This window comes from Tachypleus tridentatus, chromosome 8, assembly GCF_004210375.1.
Source record: "Tachypleus tridentatus isolate NWPU-2018 chromosome 8, ASM421037v1, whole genome shotgun sequence".
Taxonomy (NCBI): Eukaryota; Metazoa; Arthropoda; class Merostomata; order Xiphosura; family Limulidae; genus Tachypleus; species Tachypleus tridentatus.
Genome location: NC_134832.1, coordinates 42,469,050 through 42,490,813, shown reverse-complemented (window position 1 = coordinate 42,490,813; position 21,764 = coordinate 42,469,050). Strand labels below are relative to the sequence as shown.

The 21,764-nt window shown below is 31.3% G+C and overlaps 1 protein-coding gene across 2 annotated transcripts in view; it reads right to left on the bottom strand.

Moving 5' to 3' along the window:
- LOC143222276 (uncharacterized) overlaps positions 1 to 18,384 on the bottom strand; it is a 47,370-nt gene extending 28,986 nt beyond the window's left edge. Inside the window, exons 1-4 of one of the 2 annotated variants that reach the window (XM_076448570.1) lie at positions 18,143 to 18,384; positions 7,603 to 7,739; positions 6,003 to 6,208; positions 383 to 654 (exon numbers count right to left, since the gene is read on the bottom strand). In XM_076448570.1, the coding sequence (XP_076304685.1) occupies positions 383 to 654; positions 6,003 to 6,208; positions 7,603 to 7,739; positions 18,143 to 18,280 (753 nt within the window). In that variant the 5' untranslated portion in view covers positions 18,281 to 18,384. Of the gene's footprint in view, positions 1 to 382; positions 655 to 6,002; positions 6,209 to 7,602; positions 7,740 to 18,142 lie in introns of those variants that run through there. The other variant, XM_076448571.1, reaches the window with a different exon arrangement.
- Positions 18,385 to 21,764: the final 3,380 nt, after the last annotated feature.

Below are 21,764 nucleotides of genomic sequence, written 5' to 3'. Positions count from 1 at the left end.
AGTCTGTGTAATAAGTATAAATACTAAAATGTTTTATAATTATCATAAGTTTCAAGCAAAGTGTATATAATTTATATAATTTACAGTTTATTCATATTACAATGGATCTCTGAAAATGCTGATTGAACAATCAAGATGGTCAAGTTCTAAAAAACATTAACTCACATTCCATCTCATTTTCTTCTCTAAGATTACTTCACTGATGACTGAACTAAATTTATATAACTTGAAAGTACAATATTTGAAGACAGTCAACTGCATGAAAAAACTAAATACAACTGAAGCTAAATATGAGTAACTAATTCAACAGCCATTCAAAATACATTGGCAAAATACAGTACTCTTGATATCATTGTATTAATTTTTTTTAATTTTTTTTCACCTCTCTGACAAGTTCTGCAAGTCTACCAGTTCTATGTAAAAGCCTCAGTAGCCAGTCCATGAAGGTTCCCTCAATTTCTTGTTCTGAAGTTTCTGGGCCATAACACGTGGCATTCACAAAACTCCGAGTTTCACAAGAATTTTGGTGGCACTGAAGACAAATTTTACATAGTTGTAGAGCTGCATCTTCGCAGCCAACAGCTGACAATTGTTCAATTCTCTTCAGCAACAGTCCTTCTGGCTGCATCCCATCTTTATTGAAGCAATTATTATCTAAAAGTTACAAGTTACATAAAATTACTGTCAAATTATCTCAATTTATTTACTTAGTACCTTCTCCTTTTCAAGTTAGCTCAAATATTATGAAAAATCAATAGTTTTATTTTCAATCTAAAATTAATGTGCACTATTGTTCTCCTAAAATAATCTCTCAGCAATGAATTTACCTGTTTCACATCTTCACCTTCACTAAAATGTTTGTTCTTATTTTCCAACTAAATAAGTCACATTAATACAATTTACAAGCAGTCTTGTTATATTCAAAATATCACACATAAGTCACCTGCAGCAAACTTCCTACACCTGCCAATCAGAAAAATACACAACTGAAGTAAAATTCTTTTAGTTATAAACATGCCCCTCAAATAAGGATATACAGTATGAATAAATTTGGTGAAACCTATGATAAGATACAAAAAGTTTCATTGGTATGTGTAACAAATATATTTATATCTCAGTAATTCAAGGAGACAGACATTCAAAATTTATATTCTAGCTAGTCAATATTTATAATTGTGTGGACATTCTGAAAGATATAAAAAGGAATAAAGAAATTTTCAAAGAAGAAATCAAAGGGGAGAAGCATCAGATGACAAAAGAAGTAAAGATTAAGAATTTATATAAATATTTCCTTTTGAAATTAAGAAAGTTAACATTTTCTATCTATACCAAAAATGTACTTCTTACAGTACTTATCTCCTCTTACATTTTAGCATTATCCCAACAAAAGTTTCTCTTTTCTGCCCATCTAAGCATTGGTACAAATCTTACCTTGCTTGCTCAAGCCTTTATACACCATTGTATTGCACATAGCAATTTATATCTTGTGATTCTTTCTACCCACATCAATGCACCAAGGAAACAAGATGCATATATTAGCTTTCCATTACTACTTGCTATTCATTTTTCAAAATAGTCCAAATTAGTAGACCCAAAACCAGCTACATCATGGGAAGGAAAGGAAGGAGAGAGGGGTATTATCTGAAAAAATTTCGGTATAGGAAAATATTAACTTCCAAAACACACCTTCCTCACACTTTAGCCACAATCCCACACTGACAAGGTGGAGGAGCCAGTGAGAATAAGATTCACACAGAAAGCATATGCATTAAGAAAAAAAAAGTGTGCAGAAATAAGATATAGCAATAGCACTAATGGGACTGACATTACTTCTGAAACAGATATGCTCTTTGACTGGACACATAAAACTTAATTCCTGAGCAATACAGGCCTACTGACCACAAAAGAAGAACCTAAACCTCATTAGAAAAACACAAGTTTGTCCAAGTCTCAATCAGACATACGAGATTTCACACCTCCTCACTGGAATTATAGAGGTGTGAACCCAAATCTGGATCCAAGGCATAGTGGCTAGGACATGAGTATTGCTTGTGTGTGTGTGTGTGTGTGTGTGTGTTGTGTGTGTGTGTGTGTGTGTGTGTTTTCTTATAGCAAAGCCACATCGATCTATCTGCTGAGCCCACCAAGGGGAATCAAACCACTGATCTTAGCATTGTATATCCGTAGACACACCACTGTACTAGCGGGGACATATTGCTTTGTAATTGGTCTTGTTTAACAACGTAGTATTATTGGAATCCAGCCGTAATATTACAGAATGTTGCATGTTCAGCCACCAGAATTACAAAGAGAAGACAAGCAATGAAAAAGTAGGCAAACCCTTAACCCAACCTGAATAAAACAAACCAAACTTGAAATTACAGAACTTGTTATGCCTCACTAAACTTGAAAAAAACAGAAGATTATATGGACTGGAATTCTGAACTAAAATCATAACTCCACAACCTGAGAGATAAAGCAACATATCCTTCCCCTAGAATTACAAGGACAATGTGAAACAAACTAAGTCCAACCAATGGCACAGGAACTGATGCTCAGTGTACAAAATAACAAGGAGTTGAGAAGCCTTTTTCATGGTCACCGAAAGAAAGAGAATGACCAAAATGAAGATCCACATTCAACCACACAGTGAAGAATCATCTTTGAACCAGAATTATGTGGAGACTCCTATGTTGGTTGGTCCTGTCCCTGCCATACAACTGGAAGAACCATGCAGTATTATTGTTAGGAGAGGGTCTACTCTCACCCTCTTCTCTTGAGTGAAATAATGAATTCAAGTATCACTCAGGAAAATAAACCTCTGTTCACCACTCGAGCAACTGATAACTGGAAGTGGTAAAGACTTCCATACTTCACTAGGAGAAATGACTCAACTGGTAGCTAGAGCAGATTTGAAAATAAGCACACCTGACCAGGCGATACAATACCTGCCACAGAGGGAGGTCTAAATGAAATACAACAAGAGGATCCCCAAAAAACAATGAAAAGAAACACAAAAAAATGAAGTTACTCACCTCTCTTACAAACTACCTGGGTCATGGAGAATAGCCCCCATGAATACTGAGAAATGGCAAAGTTGATGAAATGATACCAAAAGAAGTCTCCATTCCTTCAATGAAAACCCAGAGTAAGCAATGAATCCAACCTGTCAGTACAACATAGGATAAATCATCACATGACACCTAAGGATCCCAACTGATAATCAAATAGTGATGTTAACACTGAAACACTTTAGTGCTCACAACGCTGAAGGTTCCAAACTGTGTACAAAAGATTAAGCCAACCACCTTAATTTTTGATAACTTTACCTTGTTGATGATTTTATGAGTGTTCATAAAAATGGGAAAAGGAGAGAAAATTGATAGGAGAGAAAGCCCTATTCCCTTCTCTAGCCTCCAGAAGTTTAAGGAAGAAAGGACCTATTGGGATACAACAGAATGCAAGTGGAATGGTTAAGAGTCCTGTGAACATGAACTACGAATACATTCAAACGTCAATATCTACTAGCCAGACAAGAAGAGAATAAGTCTTAAGCAAAAAATGATATAGGGTAAAATTACTCCAAAGGTTCAAAGGGTGAGCAAGATAGGGCATGGAACACTATTAAGATATCCCAATTAGGAAAGTGGAAAAAATGTTGAGGATCAATAACCCAAAAAAGATTTCATAAGCAATGACAAAACCACAGACATAAAAATTTTACATTATTCAGAAAAATGAAACATGCCTGTCAAAAGCTGCCTTATACAAAGAAATGAACAAAGGTGTCAAACCTTTGTTGAAACACCTCATCAGAAACTGAAAAATGTGCAACACAGTAAGATTCAAAGGATTAAAACCATGTATGAGAGGCACCAATGGTAAGCAAACAATTTTTATTTCTACTAATAAACATCCCAGGAAGAATGTCAAATGGACCACATTATTTAAGATTCCACCCAAAAGATGAATCTCTGAAATCATGCAGTGACTGCATAAAAGCCAGGCATGAAGCAGGAGAATGGCGATTACTGAATGAAGGACGTCTGACCTAGGCTGTCAGAAGAGGATTGGTCAGAAAGAAAGCAGAAGAGGTTAGCACTCCTGAAGGTACTGAAGGAATGGAAACCAAAGCTGACCCAATTAATATAGCAGCACTATAGAACTCAACAGAAGGAAGAGCAAATCAGTGCAAGAACTTTGGATAACAGACAAATTGAGAAGAATGATTAAAAATAAAGACCTGTAACATATAAGCTAATAAAACGTACCCAGTTAACAAAGGCCTGATAAACATCAAAACAGACAAACCATCAAAATTCAGCTAGTACACATAGGATGTAATAATAACAGATATGCTAAACAACTAAAGATTACTTAACAAGCACAGTAATAATCAATATCTAACTCATAATTACACTAAATCAGCCTAGACAACAAAGGACACATAATTAAGTCTGACACTAACAGAAATGTGGATGAAAAGTCACATAGTTAACAATGGGAGAAAATTACTTACATTAATCTCATGTTCACAGTATGATTTCTTGTAAATCAGTATCAAGAAATAAAAGCAAAAAAACTCTTCAAACAAATAAATGCAATCACAGAATAAGAAAACTGTTGAAACAAAATTAAAATGGCAGAGAAGGGCATTCATAAATGATAGCAAACATTAAAAAAAACACCACAAGTCTAAAGAATGCTGTGCCAATGAAGAGAGTAGTGGTTAAGTGGGAATACCAGAGGGAGTTAACTACATCAGAATAGATGGTGTAACACTATTAGTGGAGAATAGTAGATGATAAAAACATGTTTCAAAATGGTGTGAAACTGATGGAGTATAAAGGCTGATGTACTGATTGTAAGAATTGTTATAGCAAAGCTAAGAAGGCAAACAAGGATCAAGAAAGCTTTAAATGAGAAAAAAAGTAAGACTGTTTCAGAATATAAACTAAGTGCAAAGATAAAGATGTGAAATTACACACATAAGAAAAAATACAACTATTATAGTGGATTTCTATCAAAAATTGAAAAGCATCTATATGTTTCCATTTGTTAATTTTGAACATTTCATTGCACTGTATATTGATGATAACAGTTAATGATAGAGCAGAGAAAATGAAAAATAAAGCATAAATATTTACCCTAAAAAACATTTGATATTCATTTATGAGGTTATAGTGATTACATAAATAAATGTGAAAACTGTAAGGTACAAAATAGTATTTTTATACTTTATATAAAAATCACCATGCAGGTGAACTGTTAAAAATACTAGTGCAAATACCAGTGTTAAGTAACATTTTTATTAAAAATAAAAGACAAAATTAAAATTAAATGTTTTATTTTTTGGAAAATAAATACTTTAATGAACACTCCTGTCAAATTTTAAACAACATCATTCACTAATTTTATTTTTGTAATGAAACATGAGAAGAGGAGCCGAGTTTTACGGGGCTAAGAACTATTTGTATTTACAACAGAAGTTCAGGTTATAACTAATTCAAATTCACCTGATGACTTTTGTAATAAATGTTAGCAACTTTTAGTAACAGTAAATAGGAGTTCTAATGCCTCAATAGCACTACATTGTTGTAATGGTTATGAAACTTTTGATGACAACAAAACATAGTCTAGGCAATAGAGTTTAAGGTTTAAAAAACAAGTTTATACTATTGTGACTAAATAATAGAAATAAATTAGTAGAAGTGCAATATCTGACAGTTATGGTACAATAGAAGATGACATTATGCTAGCAATTAAATGAAAGGATTTCGAATGCATGTAATCTCTCTAATGGTATGCCTCACTAAGCACTAAGCCACACAAAAACCTTTATACAGTTTGATTAATTTACTTTTACCAGTCACAGACTAATAAACATGAATATAGGTTTGAAAGTAAAAGTACATTTAATATTTAAAAAATGCTGATCACAAATCCAATCTATAAAATTTCATAAATTATTGATTACAGCTTATCAAGAGAGACTAAAGTACCTTCAGATGAGGTCAGAAGTTCTCTAAGTAAAGATTCTCCCCATGGATCATGAAGAGCCATGGTCAATACTCCACATAATCGAGCAGCTTCATCCACTAACTGACACAATGACTGGCTACATTCTTTAATGACCGTTTGCAAGCGTTCCTTCAGAACTGGATTTACATCAGCCCATTCTCTTGATAAGATAACCAAAGATGTCTCACTAAAGAAAAAACCATAAATGCTACTGCTACTTTTGTTTTCTTTTTTTAGTTTGTCTACAGCTTAATGCAAATTTACTTTAAAAATAAAACAAACTTTAAAAATATACACTCATGCAAAAACCTCCAATAATCTCCATTCTCAGCAAGCAAATTTAATCCAAGTTTCAGATATAAATATAAAAGTAATAAAGTGTTCAAAGCTTTTCCTTACAATTCCTGAACTGCTTTCATCATTCTGGTTTCCTCATATGCATTGATGCATTTAATTAAATAAGTAATACACCTTTTCAACAACAATTGTTTTCTATTACAAAGATATTTTGTTTGATTTCAACTACATTTGTTCTAGTCATCATCAGATAGAATGAAAGTAAACAAAACAACTGTAACTACAACATACAAACAATATTTTGAATCACATTTTAATAATTTAATATTGGATTAGACTATTTAACTTATATAATTTCAGAGTTTTTTGTTTTTTTTCAGACAAGCTGTACACATGCAGTAACTTTTAAGCAGTTAAGGTCATACTGGAGATGGGGAGAGTAAACAACAAAATATCTTATTGTTTGAGTAAATAATGTCTCTATTTAAAGTATTTTAATAACTTCAAAAACAAATTTACAAATTTTAGTACTGCTAATTAATAAACAGAAGTTTTCAAAACTTTTCTAGCCACAGCTACCTCATTATACAGATTACAATTTGCAATGTTATTTCTTCTAGAATGATTCATTTTAAATTATTAGAAATACCACCTATAAATCAAATTATCATCATCATATTATAATAGAACTCTTGATTGTATGCATGATGCTGGAAAAACGTTTTTTATTACTCAATGTGCAACTTCAAAACATTTTTATTCTGTGTGCATGCATATTTGCAAAAGGGGTCATGTTTTTCCCATTTTGCCTCCGTTTCCCTTCATGGAGACTACTTTTTCTCTACTCTCAGAGTGTAGATATGATGTCATAAATATGTTACATGCATATCTAATGCACTGCAAAGGTAATTGGCTAGCTTACATAATAATAGTTCTGTAATGATGACAAGTTGTTTGATACAACTGGACAGGTTGCATATGCACTTGTTAATTAAGCATTCTTCAAACTTTCTTGCATAACTTTAGGTAATAGTCCCATAGTTCTACAAGATATGGCATGCCTTTTCAATGCACTTGAATTTTCAAACAAAAAGTTTGATGTGAATCTTGTTCTACAAAAAGAAGACAAAAGAGCAAGTTTTCCTTCACAGTGTTTTACTGTGAAAGTTAAAATACTATCACATTATCAATTTTTATCACATACATACACAAAATGACAAAGTTTGTGAAAATGTTTTAACCTGTAATCAGCAACAAACAATTCTAACATTTAAAATATTATACCTGAACAAAAACTGAAAAACACTGGACACTTCATTCAGGCTAGAGGCACAAGCACCCAGGGATTTCCATATGACCACTAGTAAGGCTGCTTTTTCTTTAACTGGTTTATCCTTACAGTCTTGAAGTTTGGACAATGCCTGCAAAAACAAACAAAAGCCATACAGTTAATTCTTAACTATACTTTTATCACAATTGCAAATTAAAAATATATTCATTTATACAACTTTGATAAGCCAGCTGTTGCAAACCTTTTTATAACACGTACCCTCAATCATACTGTTTTGTCAGGGTAAGTCCATGACATACATAATTTGTCAAAAAAATTAATAGTGGTTCAAATCAATAAAATGATAAATCAAATGAAATAATTTAAGGATGATTTAACAATGGATAAATAGTAAGTGATGACTAATACCCTCAAAACTGCCTTTCAATTCTGAAATGTGGGGTTTATAATATTCTTTTAATTTTTCAGATATTCTTACTTAACTCCAGAAAGGTTTCTCTATACTCACAAAAGAACACATACTACAAATTTTGAACAGTTGTATTAACCAAATACAACAGTACTAAATAAAACAAAATGTTTATCAAATGTAGGATATAAGTTACTCGAAAGAAATTTTTTAATTATCCTGCTCAGAAAAGCTGAAGGAGAAACTGAATTGAGGGCCACAAGAAAGAAAATATTAGGATATGCAAATAATTATTCACAACATTCCTCTCTGTCATCAATAAACTCAGAAAAAAAGCCCACCTTAATGTGAAAAACAACTCCAAATTAAATTAGAGCTGATTGAAACAAAATATGAAGTGAGACAAGGCTAATAAAAGCCATCAGTAACTGGTTTGGTGATCAAACAACAAACATCCTGGAGAAAATTATGAACAATGCAACAGCTTATAGAGACATATCTTACACCTCCCATGACAGACACAAGCTGGTGACAAGATTCCAATATATATGGAAGGAAAAGGTTACCAGTAACAAAAAAGATGGGGAAAAAATAGTAGAACAAATCTGTCTACTGAAACCCACTGGATGGAACCCTATAAAGAAAGGGTCAAATACTGATAAACAGGTTTCACATGGAATATCAGGGTCTCAGATAAATGATCAAAAACATCTCACCAAAGAAAAATATAGAAATCTCAAAAAGAAAAAGGCAGTAAACATATGAATGACAAGGTCAAATCACAACCCAGGAAACTCCAACTACAATGAAACCACATGGGTAAAACAAGAGCCAAAAGATAACAAACACGAGGTGAAAGTAATAAGGAATTGTAGAAAACAGGTAATTGGATAAAACATAACAAATCAGAAAAATCATGTCTAAAAATAATATTTTAGGCCTAGCTGATTCTGTAGGAGGGGTGGGGAAAAACAACACAAAACCCACTATCTAAAAAGAGTATGAAACTTCATCAGCCTAAATAGGCTCAGCTTGTTTAGAAGGACTAGTGGGGCAAGTTAATGAGAAAATGGTTGATTCATATAATGATCAATCTCAAGATGAATAACAGCACAAAAATCCAACAGTGGATCTCCTCTCATCTACAGCCTGTAAAGAAAAGTGCTATAACAACTAAAATAAAGACATGAATCTCAGAATTCATTGCACAAATATGAAAATCAAACAAAAGTACAAAATAGGAGAGTTTGATAAATTATAAATACTGAGATATTAAGTGACTTCTTCAATATAAAGAAAAAATAATAATGAATAAATCCTACTTCTGAAATGAAATGATTAAAATCATGATTCATGTGAACAGTACTAATAGAAAAAAGAAACATCTGAACATCAGTACTGCCAAATATAAAGTAAAAGTTTGGTAGAATGGAATAGTGAGAGTCACATGCATCATTAGAATATGTTGCATTCCTGTTGATGGAGAGTTGACACATGATAATTTACATGAGAAACACATTGGAATCAGTTAATTCCACTGGAAGGGAAATAGAAGGTTTGTGGCATGCATAAAAAAGGTTTGGATACAGAGGGCAGCATTTAATGAGAATAGCTTTTTATATAGGAGAAAACAAGTTAGTTTATTTTTTTCCCTATCATTTATTACACACTATTAATATTATCACTTGCCCACAATTATACTTGAGATTTAAGTTCACCAGTCATATTTCCAGCTGAAATATATTCACTAATAGTGCTACATCTAAAGTACAAATAAACTTAGTTGTATAATTTCATGACTAATCAATCAAGTAACTGAATATACTTCATAACTAACCCTGATCTGAATTCTTCACTTTGACTGGTATTCTACTAACTGCAACTGACTCAATGGTTCACTGAATCATGTATTTATAACTTATACTTGTTATAGATATGTGCCCTCTAAATCAAAACATTAAAAATATTGTATCACATTATACTTAAAAATAAAAACAACTCAGAGCTATCCCTTACCAGTCAAATATTTATCAAGCTTTCCCTTAAACTCCCTTATATTTACTGCATCCACATCTGAAGACAACCACCATAAAGGTCAACCATCCTGTCAGAAAAGTAAAAGTGTCTTAGCTTAAGATGACTCTTGTCCCACTAAACTTTGCATGTCTCCATGTCCTACTATTCTCCCCATTAAGTAAAACAAAAAAATGACCCATCCACACCATCAATTTTCTTTAAATTATTCAATACACCCATCATATTCCCTACCTTTTTCTTTCAAACTGAAAGAATTTCAGTAATCTTGTCTTCTCATATGACAATCTCCAAATGAGGCCTAATAAGTGACCTTTACAATGAAATTGTCACCTCTTTATTCTTATACTAAATATTTCTATAGATAGACACAATCTAAAATCCTATTTGCTCAACCACTTACCACAGCACACAGCTTCGATGGCTTAAAATACTGATCAATCAAAACACCATGATAATTTCTCTCCATAACATTAACACTATTCCTATCAAATTTATTCTTATATCTAAAGTAATTGTAACACACTAGTTAGGTAAAGAATATGTTTCTTTTTATGGCTGGCTGGCAGCATAAATCTAGTTGGTGAATGTGCTTGACCCCAAATAAAGGTCAACATCAGTTTGAAACAACATTAGGTTTAAGATTGTTAACATTCTTACAAAACAATTTCATGTATCTTAACCAGTAATATATGCATATAATAAATAATTTTGATTCAATTCTGTTTCAATAGAACAGTGAATGTTATTATGTTGTAATTATCTTAAAAATATAAAAAAGTATATAAAACAATTCAAAAATTAGAAATTTCAAAAGAGATTATAAAATACAACTATATGACAAAATAGTTATTATTTTGGGTTCAAACTATTTAATCAATAAGTCTCTCTCTATTTATAACACTTTATAATTTTTTCCTTACTGAAGATTCTGAAACTGAGTTGAAACAAAATAAATTAGACTCAGGCATATGTTCATAAACATAGAAGGGGATTTTTTTTATGTTCTTCAATAAGGGTAGGAACTTGTTTATGGTTCTCTCCAATGTGAAATTTATCAAAACTTTTTTTCATAATTCATTTGAAACACAGAACTAGAAACTGAGTTAATCAAAATTGTGCTGTTTCTTGGATAAATCTTACCCTAATTTTTTACCAGGAAGGAACACAAATTACAAAGTCAATTTAATTTGAGATGATGGAACAACTGTTCACCAAGACTTTCTGATTTAATATGTCATCCTTGGGATAAAAAGAACTATGCAATAAATAAGACACTCATCTACACTTAACTAAAATACACACACACACACAAAATACATAAAGCTGACAAAAACTAATTGAAACGAAAGCTACAAGATCTTAAAAATTTGTCAAGCTTCAATTTACAGTGCTATGAAATTTGGTCAAGCTCAAATGAAAATATAACTACACTGAGTGAACAAAAAAGTGGTCCCCTTGAAAATGTTGTTAATTTGTTATTTCTTTGAGATAACAGAAAAATAAATATCAATACGTTTTTAGAATTCACATGACAAGATATGTTCAAATCTCAAATACTAATTTTAACACTGGCTTTCATGAATACCTGAACTTTTCATGATTTTAGTTACATTTTCTCACACAAAGTGTTGTGCACCTGTTGTAGTTTCTTATATCTTCTTATTCCATTAGCCTACAAAATGATCAAACAAGTTTATCTAGAATTGTGAAGTCGTTAAAGGGTATTTTAGAAACAAAAGAATTGATGCTATGGAATGGACAGGTCAATCACCCAATATAAATCCAATTGAAAATTTGTGGGCTGAGTTAAACTGATTAATGAAAGATTGTAAGTGAAACACAGAAGAAGTACTCATAGAAGGGTGGTAGTCAATCACTCAGGAATATCTGCACAAACTCACTGAAAGCATGCTGCATCAACATGAAGCAGTACTGAAATCCAAGGGAATGCCAACTAAATATTAACTTGTGAAACTGGTTTGTGTTATTTTGAATTATATTTTTACATTCAATTATTGAGAAGAAACTTGTTTGATCATTTTGTAGACTAACTAGAATAAAATTTAAGAAACTACAGCAAGTGCACATTTTTTATGAGAAAATGTAACTATAATCATGAAAAGTTCAAGTAATTACAAAATACAGTGCTAAGAGTAGGATTAGAGATCATATTTGAATAGATCTTGTTGAGTGCATTCTAAAAACATTGTTTTTACATATATTTCTGTTATCTATTGAAAATATGATAAATAAATAGCATTTTCAGGAGGTAGGCACTCTTTGCTCACACCCCCTATTCAAGAGCCATTCTAAACTTAAAAAAATCAGTAAATTTCTTTACTAGAAAAATTAAATCAAAATATTAAAACGCCACACATTAAATAAAATGTTAATTAATTAACGAGATAAAAAAAACATTCTTAAAACTTCACAGAAGCAAAATTATCCCACTTTCAATATGTTCATTGCAACAAAATATTAAATACATACCTAATGAACTTTTCTACAAGCTACATGTCTACATGATTGTAATATTAATCTGGAGATGATAATCTGTTACAAAGAGAAGTAAAATAAAAAGTTTTTTTTACAGGAAAAATGAAAGACTTGAGCCATTTAGAAGTATGTGTCAATATTTTTGCCATCCATTTTTTAATCAAAAAATTTAGAAAACCAGACCAAAACTAGTCTTAAGTCCTCAAAAATGTCCCCCTCCCCAGTATTACCATAAACTGGACATTATTGATCTTTATGAGCTGTATATCTGTAATTTCAGATTTGACTGATTAATTTGCCATAATAAAAACTATTGTTCCACTTTGTACTACATAAAAGTAAAATTGAATTGCAAATATGGTTGGATCACAAAATGTGATGTTATAGCAGCTAATAAAATGACCGAGCTTTAGATTGAAATAACGAGTTTTTATTAGTGTTAGCACAGATTATAAATTGTTGTATTTAAAAGATTAATTTTTTTTATTACTATCTGATAAATGCTGAGAAATTAATACACGAGTAGATGATTTAAATAACCATTTAGCTACATGCTACTAAAAACATGTCATACATTATATCAATGGTAAAGATTGATAATTAATGGTATAAGCATTGGTTAGGAGTAGATTTGTTGTTCTATTTATCTACAGTTTAGTACAGCAAGTATAATGCAACTTGAGATTAATATAAGTTTATTCAGTTAAAATATGGGCTAGATAAATTGTATTATTACATAAATATAATTTAAGAACTTGGTGTCATTTCTCATTTTAAAAATAAAATTATGTATTTTATAAAGTAGGAAAGGTTGTGATAATGTAATATATTTAACTCTAACATTAGGCTTAACTATGTAGTCAATACATTACTCATATTTACTGTTGGTTATTTATTCCCAGGCTACAATTGTTAAAACCAGTGTAAGTGTTAAGTGCTCACAGTTTATTAGGTGCAATATAAATGAGGAGCGAGTTTTATTTTGGAATTTAGGGTTCACAAACACATTTAAAGAAAATACCATGGATTACACCCTTCCTTTAACTGCTCATCTTCATCAAGTGATTAAATCTGGTTTAAATATCACAATCATATGAAAAACTGAAAGATATATTCACTTGTTCACCTTTTAATAAGATCGATATGTGTAAATCTGAGAAGTTTTGCAAAGATTAACGATTTATAGAAGTCCTGTACACCTGAAAATACTGTCCATGAACTTGTACATACAAAGTGTTCATCCATGTGTATAGGTAGATCCAGTTATCCAATACACAATTGGTTCAAAAATACATTCATGCTACTGGAAATCTTGAGAACAAAGAAGCTACAACTGTATATTGCTTAAAAAAACATGACACAATCAATGGGATATCTTATAGAAATTTTTTTTAAAAACTTGTGACTATTTCTTGACAGAAAATATAAGGAATCACTTTTGATTCAATTCAGATGTCCTTCAATTAATAAGTACAATGTCTGGCTCCCTTTAACATTTCATTAGTTTGATTTTTTTAATATTTATTTTACTATAATAATTGACTATTTTTTATAATCAACAACTAAAACTGTTCAGCTGTACTTGTACCATGTACACTTTTATGTCATGTTGTAGCTATATTTTGTTTTGGTTACTGTATTTAAAATCAGTTTGGTAACCTGTGACATTCACAGACCCTTGATAAAGGCATAAGCCAAAATATCAGGTACAGTTAATTAAATTTGTTTTTTCTGAAGTTGTCTTTCCTCTTCACATAATAACTATTCAGGATAGTTTTCTTCAATGATTGGTTGGAGAATCTACCAGGAATGATGGTATTTCAAATTTATTGTTAACTTCTAATAAAGAAATGGTTGATAAGGTAGAGTTTTGGGAACATCTGGATGCAGGTGACTTTTTCTTAATTAGATATCATGTTTTGCTGCATGTGAAGATAAGGGATAATGAAATTTTGATTCCAAATTTAAAAAAAAAACATTTTGATGAGATGAGAATTATTTGTTGAGAACTGAACACCTGAATTAGTTAGGGATACTGATCAAATGTTCCCTAAATGTTAAAATAAATAATTAAGAAATACATTTTTCTTGTCAACAAAAAAGTGTGGCTACAAGTTAAAAACAGGTTGTATCATGATAGGCATAAAAAATAAAGTTGAAAAAAAAACAAATATAAGAAGTTCAAAGTGACTGCAGTGATGGGAGGATTGGAGGGTTATACAAGTTCAGAATAGTTTTTCAAATGAGAAGTGAGGAAACAGAAAAGTATACAAAAAAGGCTGATCTAAGAAACAATTAGAAAGATTTCTTCAAATACACTAAGGATAAGCAAAATGTTAGGATGGAAACAGAGCCTTCAAAGGATGACACAGAAAAGCTAATATCTGATGATTACTGGAAAGCTGGGTTATAAAATTATAATTTTTTTCAGTTTATACTAATGATGATTTAAGCAATCTTCCTCATCCTCAACAGTTGCTAGATATAAACAAGATGATCACATTAATTCTGAGCTTGCAAAGAAAATTGAAAAGTTTAAAGAGAGAAGAAAAATTATCTCTCTAATTATATTCTTATTAGCCTTACATCAGTAGTGGGAAAAGTTTTTAAAAGGCTAATAAGAGATGCTTTGTAAAGTCATTTACTAAAGTTCAAAATTTTGTTGGATAGTCAGCATGGTTTCACTGATAGGGAAAAGTTTTCATTACTACTATTTTTACATTATTTGTAGAGGTTCTCCTTGTGTACATTTGATGTATCTGGATTTTCAAAAGCATTTAGCAAGCTACCACATAAAAAGGCTTGTTAAAAAGTTATCTACATGGGTGAGGGAAATAGGTTGGTTCACTAGATATAAAACTGGCTAGACAGAATAAAACAGAGTTGTTACAAACAGAGTTCAGTCAAATTGGATTAATGTCACAAATGGTGATCTTGAGGCTCAGTGTTAGAACCTTTGCTCTTTTTGATTCACATCAATGATACAAATAATGCAATGGCCAATAGTTAATTTAAATTTGCTGATGAAATAAGTTTTGGTAATTATATCCTGAGGAGGATGCTACTGCTTTGCAAGGAATTTTGATTATTTGGCAATATGAGTGACCAAACAGCAAGTACCACAATTTCAATTATAATTTGCTTGGAAAACCTAATCAATGTTATGGAAGAAAAAGTTCTTAATACTCTCATTCATCAGTCTCTTAAGCCATTCAAGTAACATGCAAGAAAAATAGGACTTTAGGTTATATATACAGAAATAGTGAATATAAGTCTAAAGAGCTCTAGGGTCATAAAAACTCTATACAAATGATGGTTATATCTCACTGTTCAAAAAGATTAGTTTATTAGTTAGCAATGATAATTATTGACTAGCTGCCTGCTCTCTAATTTAGCATTTCAAGGAAGGCTGCTTCTTAAGATGATACCCAAGATAAAGATGTTGCCATACAAGAATAGGTTAAGACACTTGAACTTATTTTCTGATGACAAGAAGAATTTGAATGTATGTGATTGAAATATTTATGATTGTTAAGATAATTTATAATGTTGACATGTCATTTAATAGTGAGACTGGTAAGACTAGAAAACACAAATACACATTATGACAGCTCCAACAATTTTATTTTTCTAACAGGGTGGTAGGAATTTGGAATGGATTGCTTTCAAATGTGGTACAAGCAGTTAATTTAAGATCTTTTAAAGAAATGCTTGATATATTTTGGAATGAAAAGGACTAATTTGAGTATTTTAGTGTTTAGTTTAATTAAGTGGATAAGATGGCCAAGATAAACCACCAGCTTCATTTTTGTCTTTTAATGCTATATATTACTCCCTTTATACATTTCTACACTTAATACATTAATTTCATTGGCCATTTGTTAGTGTTTGCATAACAGTTTTGCATGATTAATTCACATATTTACAAAAGTTTCCACATGTTCATAAAGTAAAGAGTGGAAGACAAATGATTATTTTTTATTGCATGTACGTCTTATTTCAGAAAGAACACAGCATCAAACTTCTGTATATCAACAGTGTAAATCCACAAAAAATGAGTGAAAACACAGACTGGGCAACTATTAAAGTTGTGTAAAAAAAATAAAACAATTTTAATCCACTTTACTTGTAGTAGTTTTAACTTACAAAATTAAGAAAATACACATTTAAATAGCACACCTTACTTTCTTTATATTTTCACTGCTTCAATTTCATGAAAAGAAACAAGCAGAATTTCTAAACATAGTACAAAAAGAGCCATTATTCTCATACTTAAATGCATACAATTAACTGCTCAAAATACCTAATATGCTGAATAATACAAATTTTTAACCCTAAAATGTAAGGTATCCTTCAATTTTCAATACATACAGTACATAGTTCTTGAATCCATTTATTACATCAATCTAAACTTGTGTTAAATTTTACAAGTTTCAAATTTACTGTTTTTTTTCCTGCTTTTTTCAAAATCTTAACTGTTGAAAGAATATCATACTTTATAATTATACTCTTTTGAGGCCTGATGATACCACATAAGAACCCCATCTGCACTGTTTAAAGGAAGATTTAGTGATTGTAGTACTTGACTTAAAAGACTTGAGATAACAGTGGTTGAAATATTTGTTTTTTAATATAAGGTAAATACAGTTGATAAATTTATTTTTAAAAACTTAGCTTAATGCAGTAACAAACTAAATTTCCTCCATTTTGTTACAGATAGTAATATTTAAAGGGGCAATTATTCCATTAATGTTTTAAATGTTAGTAAAAGTAACGCACCTTAACTGTCTTATTAAAACATGCAAGTGTACATGCTTACTTGTAATTAGTTTGTGTTTAAAATATGAAATTACAGAATAGTTTTCATTAAACTAAGAAATACCCTGAAATAAAAGTTAATAAGCTATAAAATACATAAGCTTATCAAATCTCCATTACACTGCAGTAGAATATGCATTTAGATCAGATAAAAAACAAAACAAGATTATTCAAAAGTAGGTTTTTCCATAGCCTCTTAGATTATTGCTTCTTTTTTGTTACCAAAAGCTTTTCCTGTTGACTCTACATGCTTTTAAATAACATGGGTCAAAATATGAAGATACTGAAGTTGGTGTAGGATAAATCAACTCTTAAGTTAAACACACACATACATATATATATATATATATATATAATGCGCAAGGCTAACTTTCATTAGCATAATTTAATATCTAAAATTAACAAAAGGTTTTAGCAAACTAATTTGAAAAGTGTGATACTACTAGTACTACATACATCAAAGGGCATTATAAAAGCACTAACATTAAAATTAAAACTCAAAGAAAAATATATACAAGTTGAACTACGTATAGGCCTAAACAGGAATATTAATAGTACTAATTATGTTTCAACCTCACGAATGTATTCAGCTCAGTTATAAGTAATTATATTACTATTAATAATAACGAGATCAACCAAACCAACACACTCATGTATCATCTGTACTAGTAATCGCATGTAACATCATATTATCATTACTAATTACTATACAGTAACAGCAACACTGGCACTATATAGATACATAAATTATAATAACGAAATGTTCAATTCACCTCATAAAACGAAGAATGAAATTGTTCACGCCCAATTCTAGTTGGTAATTTAGCTAAAACACACTGTCTTCCAGGTATCCAACTGTTTGTATTACACTCTTTCGCCTCACATACTTCTCGACCTGTACCGGTCGCCATTTTGTCTTAATATAGCTCAATGACCCACACCATTGGTCCACTAATAATGATTGACATTTTCTTTAACCACCCAATCATTCTTCTATTATTATATACTTTCACTTCACTCTCCGAGTAAGCAGTGCAATACTTGATTCAAATACTGATGGAACACGTTAGTAATATGCATATCGAATACCAACAAATTTCTTTTTGATATTTTAAATGATAGAATTTTCTCGTATATGTTTAGATGTTCTTTTACCTGTTGATGTATTTTTGTTTGTTTGCAACAAACTATTCTTTTTTTTTTCCAAAACACACAAAATATGTAGATAATCCTATAACTGGCTCTGTTTTGTATTAGTAAAATACAATAATTTTTATTGCAACGTTGCTATTACAATTTTAGAGATACATAACAGCACATAAGTATGGAAGTGTGTGGATGCTAGTCGGCCCTATTTTTTTGAGCGCTGAATTTCAGAGCTTGCAAGAAACAAACAAACAAATGACATTTTAAAAATCTCGCACTTTAAACTTGAGGGTGCACTATAAAACTTATATATATTTGTTTGTTTTGAATTTCTCGCAAAGCTACACAAAGGCTATTTCCGCTTGCCGTCCCTAATTTAGCAGTGTAAAACTAGACGAAAGGCAGCTAGTCATCACCACTCTCCTCCAACTCTTGGGCTACTCTTTTACCAACGAATAGTGAGTTGATCGTACAATATAACGTCGTCACCACTGAAAGGCCAAACATGTTTGGTGTGACGGGTTTAAGTTTTAACTAATACGGATGTAGAGCGTAGGGTACAACCGTCTCCCTCTAGTCAATAGATTGAAATTACGCACGGCGGTAAATATCCTAAATGCAGGCCCATAGCCATAGTATTGGCTGGGTTGGTTCTTAAATTGGTGTTTTGAGTGTTCCAACCATTAGAGACGAGAGTCCGAAAGGAAGCTAGAATCTCCGGGAAGCTCTGAGTTGGCCTGAGATATATTCCTGATTCATTAGAATTCTCTTTTCGATGCAAGTTAGAATAGGAGAACAGTAAATCTAATCAATGTAGACCCTGTTTTTTACAACTGAATCGTTCAAATCCTAGATACACTATGTATGACGTTTTTTAAAGAAAAAGAATAAACACAACTGAAAAGCATTAGTCATTTAGAACATAAGACTAATCAAATTAGATTTTGCCACTTTTAAAATATTTTTATACAGGATTTATATCTTTCATTAATAATTCTGTACATTGTCTTTATTTTTTAATTAAACTTTTCTAACTATTTTACTACAAATAATGGAATATTAAAATTGGTTTATTAAATATCATACAGAGTTTATAAAGTACATAATTTTTGTCATAATTATGCTAATACAGCTAGACAGTGTATTCATTCCTTTGAACATGATAAATAGCATATCTTAAAGATGTTTTAAACCATATTGTCAATTTTTTTCACATATACCTAAACTTATTTTTAATGTATTTTTAATTCAAAATATGAAGATATTTCTCTTTGTTGTCTTTTTTCTTGTTTAGCTCCACAGTAATATCTTGCTCCGGATTTTCTGTCAAACATAGCAGCTTCCTCTGCTAGGCTGTGAAGTTACTCGCTCTTCAACGTTGACAGAGAAAGCACGGGAAATGCAGAATGCACCATCGACTTTCGAACAGTACACCTTCCATGCAAAAGATATCAATCATTTGCACCTACAACTTCTATAGCATCCCCCCTCCCATTTTGCTGCTGGTAAAAAGTATTTCTGTCCGTCAACCATCCCAATATTACACACAATAATTCCTCAGAGGATATCATAATATTTATGAAATGCTTGAACTCATAAATTAGGTCCTTATCTGAAATAAAGAAAACCATAATTACATTGTGGCATAATAGAATGGGTCTCTTTGAAATTATCCATAAATTAAGTGTACCTTTATATAATTGCCCCTCAGTGACAATGTCACTTTAGTTTATAGAAACCCGTATTTACTATATATAATATATATTTAACATCGTAAAAATGTTTGAAAAGAACCTATTTAATTCTAAGTTTCAAAATTAAATATTAATATCTATCATTAAAAACGCACTTCTTAATATGATAAATTATCTAATTGATGTGAAAACGATATTTATAAATTCAGTTTTAAAAAAAAATTATTAGCCAGCAGACCTGCTAGTCTAGTAATGAACGATTCACAGACCAGCAATTAGGCAAGGTATTAATATTCTATACAATGTCTAACTGCAGCAGTAGAAGCACAGTAAAAAAAAAACACACACACCACATTATTAGTTCCATTGTTTATCTAATTAAATGGAAATTCGGGTGTAATAGCAAAATTCCATGAAGATCTGACATTGCTTACGAATATACGTTATATTAAACTTTATAGCCACTTTCTCTAAAGGCCCCCACCATTGCCATTCTTTCTTTGCCCCCCGCTAGTACAACGGTATGTCTATGGATTTACAACGCTAAAATCAGGGGTTAGATTCCCCTCGGTGGGCTCAGCAGAAAGCCCAATGTGGCTGTGCTATAAGAAAACACACAAACACACACACTCTAAAGGCCCGCCATGTCCAGGTGGATAAGGCACTTGACTCGTAATCTTAGAAACGCGGGTTCGAATCGCCATCACGTCAAACATACTCGCCCATTTAAACCGTGGGAGCGTTAAAATGTTATGGTCAATCCCATTAGTTAGTAAAAGAGTAGCCCAAGAGTAAGCAGTGGGTGGTGAGGACTAGCTGCCTTCATTCTAGTCTTACACTACTAAATTACGGACAGCTAGTGCAAATAGCCCTCGCGTAGCCTTGCGCGAAATTCAAAAACAAACAAAAAACCCATTCTAAAAAAATAAAATCTAAGCCAATTTACACAACAGGCATTTATCAGAATAAATTCGAGGCTGCTGATTGTTATTTGTTACATGCAGAATATTAGTAATAATTATCATAATTTATAAATAATTATTATTATTATTTAACGTACCATTATCACGTGCAAATCACCTCTCAAAGGCGTATTGATATGCAAAAGAGAATTTTGATTCCCATCTCTCATAGACCTAGATTAAAATGGCTTAACTTTTTAATTATGACCTATGGCATAGAATAGTTGTTTAACCACAATTGTCTTGACTTAAGATGTGAAGGCAATCTCTTGGCTATTTTTAGCCTTTTATTGTTTACTGTTAGTGTAATATTTGACTAAAAAGAAATGTAATTTTTACGGCGAAGTTATTGTAATCACCAGGTGGGTCTAACAACAGCACTTATTCTAACCCTAAGGCTAAGATTTGATACGCATGTTCTGCTGATCACCAAAGACAAAGTAACAAAGATAACACAGTAAATGGAGAATGCACCATCGACTTTAGGACTGTATAAATTCCGTAGTAAATATATCAATCATTTGCGTCTACAACTTCTATAGCATCCCCACCTCCTGTTTTACTGCTGATTGAGGAAATACTTGGCCAGAAGT